General features: G+C 42.8%; 1 protein-coding gene across 1 annotated transcript; it reads right to left on the reverse strand.

Moving 5' to 3' along the window:
* Positions 1–8152: 8152 nt before the first annotated feature.
* LOC132875286 (ion channel TACAN-like) lies at positions 8153–9294 on the reverse strand. Its single transcript, XM_060912030.1, is given in 2 exon segments — positions 8153–8862; positions 8864–9294. Coding segments are annotated over 2 exon segments (1026 nt in total). The 5' UTR covers positions 9209–9294; the 3' UTR covers positions 8153–8181.
* Between the last annotated feature and the right edge of the window lie 634 nt (positions 9295–9928).

Consider the following 9928-nt stretch of genomic DNA (forward strand, 5'->3'; position numbering starts at 1 on the left):
CATGGCCTCACCGAAGTCCTCCCAGTTCCGAGTTTTTGCCTCCGCAACTGCCCGACCTGCGGCATGCCTGGCCTGCCGATACCTGTCAGCTGCCTCAGGAGTCCCGGAGGTCAACATGGCCTGATAGGACTCCTTCTTCAGCTTGACGGCATCCCTTACTTCTGGTGTCCACCACCGGGTTCAGGGATTGCCGCCACGACAGGCACCGGAGACCTTGTGGCCACAGCTCTGAACAGCTGCATCCACAATGGAGGTAGAGAACATGGTCCACTCAGACTCAATGTCTCCTTCCTCCCTCGGAAGCTGGGAAAAGCTCTCCCGGAGGTGGGAGTTAAAGACCCCCCTGACAGAGTGCTCGGCCAGATGTTCCTAGCAGACCCTCACCATATGTTTAGGCCTGCTAGGTCTGTCCAGCTTCCTTTTCTGCCAGCAGATCCAACTCACCACCAGGTGGTGATCAGTTGACAGCTCAGCCCCTCTCTTCACCCAAGTGTCCAAGACATAGGGCCGGAGATCAGATGAAACGACAACAAAGTCTATCATCGAGTTCCGACCTAAGGTGCTCTGGTGCCACGTGCACTTATGGACACCCCTATGCTCGAACATGGTGTTTGTTATGGACAAACCATGACTAGCACAGAAGTCCAATAACAAAACACTACTCGGGTTCAGATTGGGGAGGCCGTTCCTCCCAACCACGCCCCTCCAGGTGTCACTGTCATCACCCACGTGAGCATTGAAGTCCCCCAGTAGCACAATGGAGTCCCCAGTCTGAGCACCCCTCAGTACCTCTCCCAGGGACTCCAAGAAGGCTGGATACTCTATACTGCTATTCGGCCCGTAGGCACATACAACAGCAAGAGCCTATCTCCCCAATCCGAAGGCGCAGAGAGGCGACCCTCTCATTCACTGGGATAAACTCCAACACATGGCGGCTGAGCTGGGGAGCTAAAAGCAAGCCCACACCAGCCCACCGCCGCTCACCATGGGTGACTCTAGAGAAGTGGAGAATCCAGCCCCTCTCGAGGAGCTGGGTTCCAGAGCCCAAGCTGTGTGTGGAGGTGAGCCCGACTATCTCTAGCCGGTACCTCTCAACCTCCTGCACAAGCTCAGGCTCTTCTCCCCCCCCAGCAAAGTGACATTCCGTGTCCCAACAGCTAGCTGCTGTGTCCGGGGATCAGGTCATTGAGGCCCCTGCCTTCGACTGTCGCCCAATCCACACTGCACCAGTCCCCTACTGCTACCTCTGTGGGTGGTGAACCCACAGGAGGTCGGGCCCACGTCACCTCTTCGGGCTGAGCCCGGCCGGGCCCCATGGGCAAAGGCCCGGCCTCCAAGCGCTCGCATACGAGCCCCAACCCCGGGCCTGGCTCCAGGGTGGGGCCCCAGCTGCGCCATACCGGGCAATGTCACAATCCTCGATTGTTTCTCCATAAGGGTTTTGGTGAACTGCTCTTGGTCTGGCCTGTCACCTAGGACCTGTCTGCCTTGGGAAACCCTGACAGGGGCATAATGCCCCCGACAACATAGCTCCTAGGATCATTCAAGCACACAAACCCCTCCACCACAATAAGGTGGCAGTTCTAGGAGGGGATATTATATATATATATATATATATATATATATATATATATATATATGTATATATATATATATATATATATATATATATATATATATATATATATATATATATAATATGTCAGAAAACACATGTCTGCCCGGGGGCATTTTGAGTTATTGACAGATTCAGAAAGTACAGTTTCTAAGCTTTCCAATGATGCCTTCCATGTGGAGATCTGACAATATTTGAAGAATGTGTGGCCTTTTGAAAGTGTATACCTCTTAAAACAGAAAAGGGAGAAAATCGCCCTCAAAGTTTTCCATCTCAGCTACTCTGGGTGTAGGGCGGGCACATAATGGTGCTCATCTGCATGACATTAAGGAAAGCCCTACCCCCTACGAGCTAGCACGATACTACTTTCATGTAAACAAAGATCACCACGTCAATTTTCCTTCCATGCAAAGTATGCCCAAAACAATTATGAAGTGCAAAAGTAAGTCCTAAAGTATACTTTAACGTTTTGTGGTTGAAAAATTACTCACACCGTAAGAAAGAAAGATAGCACAATGATGACACAACTAACACAACGCTAGTTTCATGTAATGCCTCTTCACAACCGGCCGTACCGTGCTCCTACAGCCGGTCTACATGCAAAAAACGCAAGAAATGCACGAGAGCGCGTATGAAACGCACGAGAGCGCGCGTGTGATGTGATGATTTTTGAGCCGCAGACCGGCCGCAGAGGTTCTTTGTCATGTCAAACAAACTCTACGGGCGCTTACGTTTTTTTCAGGTTGCAAGACAAACTTACAGCCAACGCGCGTCTTTCTCCATGAACAACAACAAAAAAAAACGCATCGATTTGGGAAACGCCAAAAATCACATGGCCAAAAAAATCATACGTCCGGTTGTGACCTAGGCTTAACCAAACCACAACACTGTCTGTTACATGCAAAAATAACCACACAGCCTTAGATTAATGAACTTACCCCATCAGAAAGAGAAACGGCGCCTTGCACACACCGATGCCTCCGATGGAATGTAATCCTTGAACGGTCCGTGTATCATCCGATCATTCAAGTATTCCATTCAATCTGGAAAATGAGGTTGTGTTTTTTTTTGCTAGAAATGGTTATCTCCAATGTAAATACCGTGTGTCTGTTTGCTTCGCGGTGTTTCAGCTCCTCTGCGCTCTGTTTAGCTTGCTCATTCCATAGTGAAATCACACGCCTCTATGCAGGTTAAGTAGCCATGCGCTCAGGTCGTATCATACAGCTGATTTGCGGAAAAAAACGACTTAAATCATCATGTGAATGGCCCATATGGTAATTTACCCACACCCCCCAGCAGGCTACAGTCCTGACAAAAACGAGACAATTTGCAACAAAAAATGTATGCTTTTCCAACAAAACAATCTATTATCTGAAATACTGATTGCATTCTTCAAGATCTCAACTTGCACATGATGGAAAAAAATGAAAATCACAAATTTCGAAAAAAAAATGCTTCTTTTGCGATTATCTCGGATTCGTTTCGGCCGACATGTGTCCCTGGATTCGGTGAGGGGTCACATATATCTTCCTGAAAAGGCAGCATGGTGGTGTAGTGGTTAGCGCTGTCACCTCACAGCAAGAAGCAAGAAGGTCCGGGTTCGAGCCTCATGGCCGACGAGGGCCTTTCTGTGTGGAGTTTGTATGTTCTCCCCGTGTCCGCGTGGGTTTCCTCCGGGTGCTCCGGTTTCCCCCACAGTCCAAAGACATGCAGGTTAGGTTAACTGGTGACTTTAAATTGGCTGTAGGTGTGAATGGTTGTCTGTGTCTATGTGTCAGCCCTGTGATGACCTGGTGACTTGTCCAGGGTGTACCCCGCCTTTCGCCCATAGTCAGCTGGGATAGGCTCCAGCTTGCCTGCGACCCTGTAGAACAGGATAAAGCGGCTAGAGATAACGAGATGAGATATTCCTGAAAAGTATCAATTACCATGTCTGCTAATGATGTTGCTAACACTACTGTAGTAATCATTTCATACTCGGAAGTGGCATTTCCTAGTTTGAAGCAGACAAGCAGAGTGATATACACAGTAAAACAAAACAATAATAAATATAAGCACTCTTGGAACCCCGTTCAGCCAATCAAATTTGTGGACTGGAATTAACTGTTGTACGTATAATCAGGCATACCGGACCAAGCGAAGCCTGCAGTTCCACTCCGATGTTTGTCTGGCTTCTTTTGTGACTTCCTGGATGAGTTAGTGATGCGCAGTTGGGGGAATTTTGGTAGACTGGACACTTGTCTCCATTTGAAAATAATGATTCTCACTGTGCTTTGTGGTATCCAGAGCATTAGAAATGGATGTGTAACCCTTTACAGACTGATGTACTGTATTCCAATAGCTTTCTTTCTCATCTCTTCCAGAATTTCTTTTGATCATAGCATAGTGTGTTGCTCCTTAAGACTTTTTAAACCTAATTCACATTGCTGGAAAGCTTCTATTTAACTGATGTTTGAGTCAATAGGGGTGGCAGTAATCAAGCCTGGCTTGTCTAGTCGAATTGAAGCAATTAAGAGGGTAATTTAATTTTCACACAGAGCCCATCTTTTTTCCTTCAATAAATGAAATTAAATTTCAATTTAAAACTGTATTTTATGTTTACTTAAGTTTTCTTTGTCTTATATTAAATACTGTTTGAAGATCTGAAACAGAAACAAGTGTGCAATATGCAAAAAAAAAGAAGAAAGAAAAAAGGAAAGAAATCAGGAAGGGGCAAATACTTTTCATGGTGCTCTGCATATATTTGTTCTATTTTGTTTTGTTTATATTTTAATTATTTCTTTCACATTACATGGTGTTACATTTGATAGGAAAAATTTGATATGATGGCTAATGAAAAAGAATTAAGTTCTTTTCAAGTTTTTTTTTTTTTTTAATGACCATCAAAAACACGATACCACTTCTGGTCTATTTTCCAGCAGCCTCCAGACTCACTCTGCTGGTGATTTCCTTCTATTACAAGTGACTTTGTGGCACAAAACTAAATTTAAAAGAATAATATATACAGAATGGAAGTTTTAGTAAAGTTTTCTATCATCAAAGTAATCACCCAACTCATTTAGTATCTATGCCTTTCACAACAAAAATGTATTAATAGCCTTGTATTCAGACATTAGACATTATGCCTTCAATATACTGTCAGCTCGAACTAAGATAACATAGTCTTTCATCCAGTTAGGTGGACATGTAACTTGTTGGGATTTGGATGTGTTCTGTTGATGTTCCTATTCTGATGTGGCCATGGCTGGAAACTTTTTCTGGTGTATCTACTGCTGGAAATAGCTTCCATCACTCAGTGTTTAGTTGCTTGATCCCACACTCAATTGTCAAGGGGTCACTTTCTTGTGCCAATTGAGAATATACAAGGGATTCCTGATCTGCACATGCTACTCTCCTTGGAACAGAGGCATGCATGGACTTTGCTGGTGGCAAGGGGATAAGGACACTTCATCCAATGACCATTTCATCCAAAGCATTTTTCATACGCACTATCAATTATTTTATGTATGCGACAAGATCGAGATATAAACAAACCATGATTAATTTAAGGGAGTGCATTCAGCAGTTTTATGACTGTGTCTCCTGCAATTTATATACCTAATAACTTGTATGTACCTCCCACTATCAGAGAGTGGTAGGAGACAGATGCAAGTGCAGAAGTAATGTTTATTAACAATTGTGAAAGCACAGGCAAACAATCCAAAACAGCAGGCAATCTCGTAAACAAGAAACTAGCAAAAGGTTGGGTGAGGCACAGACAGGCTAAATCAGGCAAAGGCAAAAACTAAGAACAGAAAACAGGATCGTAAACCCAGGGAATCTACATGGGAGAATAAGGCTTGGTAATGTGCACTGATGTGGTGTTATACTTTGAACTGAAAGTGTGTTTTCTCAGTCTTTATATAGGCATACTGATGCTTCTTGATCATGTGCAGGTGACCCTCATTAACAGCACGCGTGCAAGAGTCTGCTCGGCACGCGCACAGTCTGGAACACACCCGAGCGGACTCTCGCATGCGTGCTGTTAATGAGGGTCACCTGCACATGATCAAGAAGCATCAGTGTGCCTATATAAAGACCGAAAAAAAAAAAGTTTTCTTATATCTGGATATCATATCTTATATCTCACACTTGCCAAGGATATCTGGCAAGTGCGAGTATAGATTTTCTATGTAATTTGGTCAAATAAAAACGATCTCTCCCCACAAGCGGCCCCAGCCAAACGCACCGGAAGTTGACATTCACTGATTCCCATAATTTCTGGTTTTGTTTACATTTTGCAAAAATGTGTTTTTCTTTGGTCAAATTCCCTTGAGAATTCCTCCTTTGTTTCGAACAAACAAATACCTGAAATATAAAATAATTTATAGTGTATATGAAAGGCTTTGGATGAAATGTCTTAACTATTGGGCAAAATGGCATTGAACGAAATGGTCGTTGGACGAAATTACCTGTATCCGTGGCAAGATATCTCTTGAAGAATATCAGTGATAGCAGTGGAAGAGTGTTGTCGGGCAGTCAATCCAATTAATATAGGGGTGGGCAATTATTTTTTTCCATGGGGCCACATGAAACAGAAAATTTTGTGGAGGGCCAGACCAAAAGGCTGAACTAAATTCTGCATAATATTAATTATATTTCTTTATATAAATCAATAAATAACATTGTTTTTACAAGCTGCTAAGACTGGTAAGAGTATGGAAAAAACGAGGTTGCCTTACAAAAAAATGTCATTTATTAAATAAAATTTCCCAAAACAATGGTTAACAAAATGTGAATGTTTATACCATTTTTTTTCAGTCACATTCACCCCAAAACACAATAAAGACATCACAATATTGTCCTTCTACTCCAAATATCAAGCAAGATGAATCATATTATAATAATGATGCCCACATTTGTAGTCTAATCACCTCATTTGGTGTTTTTCAGTTTTTTATTTGTTCAGTGAGAGAAATCTAGTCTCTGTTGGTCTTTAACAAGTGCATCAAAGTCAGGTTGAATGTCTGAGGTGGAGATGCGAAGCACAGCTGACAGATGATCATCAGTCGATTCGGTGTAGGTATCAGATCCATAGACATATAAACATAGACACCGCATTGAGCTGGTGACCTGTTGCTGGGATACGTCAGAGTGTCTGCCATATTGGATGTGGCAAATCTTCCCCGTAAACCAATGCAAGTAAATGGACTGAACTTCATAAAGCCCCTTTCTACAATAATATTTAACTCGATGCCTTTTATTCACCCATTAAGACACACACGTATATATTTGGGAAACAAACAGGCATCAAAACAACATATATAACTTTTAATGTGATGGTTATAAATAGTGTGCGAAATACCCGTCAATATTCCGTGGGAGGTGTGACCTAAATTTTCTCAACATGCAGCAGGCCTATACTGGAATCAAGCTGTTGGAAACTTTTTTTTTTTTATTCCGCTGCTACGATCGTAGGCTACTAACGATATCTACACATCAAGGCATGTTTTGGAGCTCAGCGGGGATCGTGTAGAATAATGTGCTGTGCTTACGCTGCTGAAGCTGTGCCGTGCCGTCTCCACATCACTTTCATTAAATGCTGTGCAGATAAGCTATAAAATGTCTCCAAAAACAATTTTTGCAATATACAGTGCTATATGGAAAAAAAATTCAATTAAACCATATTACAATGGGATTGCTCCATGTGATTGCTTCACAGTCTGACATGCTTCCAATCTCTTCTATTTTTGAGTGTGCCATCACCATCTGACAGCTGGTGGTGAAATTGGTCGGGTGGACTATGAAATAAATTATACCCATAGAAAAGAGTGGGGGCGGCACGGTGGTGTAGTGGTTAGCGCTGTCGCCTCACAGCAAGAAGGTCCTGGGTTCGAGCCCCGGGGCCGGTGAGGGCCTTTCTGTGTGGAGTTTGCATGTTCTCCCTATGTCCGCGTGGGTTTCCTCCGGGTGCTCCGGTTTCCCCCACAGTCCAAAGACATGCAGGTTAGGTTAACTGGTGACTCTAAATTGACTGTAGGTGTGAATGGTTGTCTGTGTCTATGTGTCAGCCCTGTGATGACCTGGCGACTTGTCCAGGGTGTACCCCGCCTTTCGCCCATAGTCAGCTGGGATAGGCTCCAGCTTGCCTGCGACCCTGTAGAAGGATAAAGCGGCTAGAGATAATGAGATGAGATGAGATGAGAAAAGAGTGGTTAAATTTTAAAACCTATGACCAGTAACCTTTAAAACCACTTTGCCACATCCAATATGGCGGCGAGGATGATGTATGATTCTACGCAGAAGGCGGCGTCTATGTTTATATGTCTACGATCAGATCTTTTTTTTTTTAAGTGTCACATTCCTTCTTTTCATACTAACCGTATTAACATTCAACGTTAACTTTGTCATGTTACACACAACATTTTAAATTAAAATCTGTAAATTACTAAAGCACATTATAACTGTGGTACAGTAAAGAGTGGCAAAGCTTAAACTTCACGCAATATTATACAGTACAACTAAGGGCATATTTGTATAAAAGAAAAAAATTCTCTGTGTACAAAGACTTTAGAAGTGTTTTTCATTCATAAATCTTTTGTTTTGTCCTTATTTGTGTATTTTTGGTAAACTACACCCAGTGTGGTGGAGAAGTTTCCCATAAACAGCACAAGGAAGGTGAAGCCACACATAAGGACCTGCCACTCTTTCCATTCTGGCAGTTTAGCCATTTGGAAAAGTGTGATTCCATTGTAGAGTTGCCAAAAATGGCCAAAGAAAAGGAAAGGCAATAGAAAAGTTAGTCCACTCCACATCCAGGACTGAAATCCCTCAACGGTGAGGTCCATGTTGTGTCTCTCTCCCAGGGCACGAAGCCGGTACAGACAGCCACTCTGGTAGTAGTACTGAAGAAACTGGATGAAATTTATATACATAGAGTAGGACAGGAACTGGTTCCTAAACATTTGGTAGAGTGCTCCTTCAGGCCAAGTCAGCATTACTCCAGAGAGGAAAGTTGACACATAATATTGAAATACCCACCAGCCCTTAATCTTAGAGCCATTATTAATGAGTATACTCTCTCTTATCATCAATGTGCAGTAATACCACACCAACAGAAAGTTGAAAAGTGCATCAAGCACTCTGTAGCTAACCACAAACTGACACGTAAAGGAGAAAAGTAGAAGTATGACAGTCAGGTAGAGCTTGAACTTCTCATATTCATCTTTATAGGCAAATTTGGCCTGTTTGTTAAGGAGGGTAACATTTCACATTTCCAAGCACAAGACTGAGGTATAACCCATTTTTCTTTGGAAGGAAGGCCTCCATCTCGAAAAATACATTTGGTCGTTCTTTAATTGATTCTTGGATCCCATTGATAGTTCTTATGTCCTCTGGGCCCCCTTTCTGTTTGCATTCTTCAAGTGAAGCTGCAAGCTCTTTTAGCCTTTTCTTCTGTCGTGAAATGGAAGCAGAAAAGCCATTTTGTAATTTGGAAACTTCTTCCAACTTTTGTTTGTAGAGGCGATGGGTCTCCTGAACTTGCTGGTACTCCTTTTCGAGATCTTCCCATTCCTGTAAACATTCGGTCAAAGAGGCTGGGCTAAATAACATATCATGACAGTCGCTGACTGAAGAAATCTAGATAGCTATATCGTAACGATTTATCCCCCACTTACTCTCATTGGATTAAATGAAAGTAAATTAGCTCGCACGTTAGTTCGCTGCTTGATAGACAGCCGTCGTCTGAGCGCCGGAAGTCGAGCAGGTCTTCTTCTTCTTCTTCTGTCGATTTATTGGCGGTTAACAATCAATGTGTATTACCGCCATCTACTGGGCTGAGGTGTGATCTCAAGGGATATTAATCATTGCAAATGTCTGCATGAGAATAAATCAAAACTGAGCCTGTAGTCAGACCTTGAGCAGGTCATGTCCTGATAGAGTGTTCAAAAAGATATCAATATTATGTCTCAAGCAATGTGTCATCACAACAGTACAGTACACAGTGAGACACAAGGTCACAGAAGAATTCTAGCCTTCTAGCTGAAATAGTAAAATAGAATGGAGTAGAATATTAACACTATTAAAAGATGTATGCTTGAGTCAATCCTTGCTCTTCTTGACGTGTATTGGTGCTCAGAGGGCGGGCATGCCCTATCAGCCCTCGTCCCACCTCACCGGAGCTTAGAGAAACTCTGGCCAAATTGTCTAGAATTTGTGTAACCAAACAAAAATCTTCCCGTAAACCAATCACGAGGATAACCAAACAAAATATTCCTGGAAACCAATTACGAGGATAACCAAACAAAAAATCTTCCCATAAACCAATTACGA

This window comes from Neoarius graeffei, chromosome 27 (genome assembly GCF_027579695.1).
Source record: "Neoarius graeffei isolate fNeoGra1 chromosome 27, fNeoGra1.pri, whole genome shotgun sequence".
NCBI lineage: Eukaryota > Metazoa > Chordata > Actinopteri > Siluriformes > Ariidae > Neoarius > Neoarius graeffei.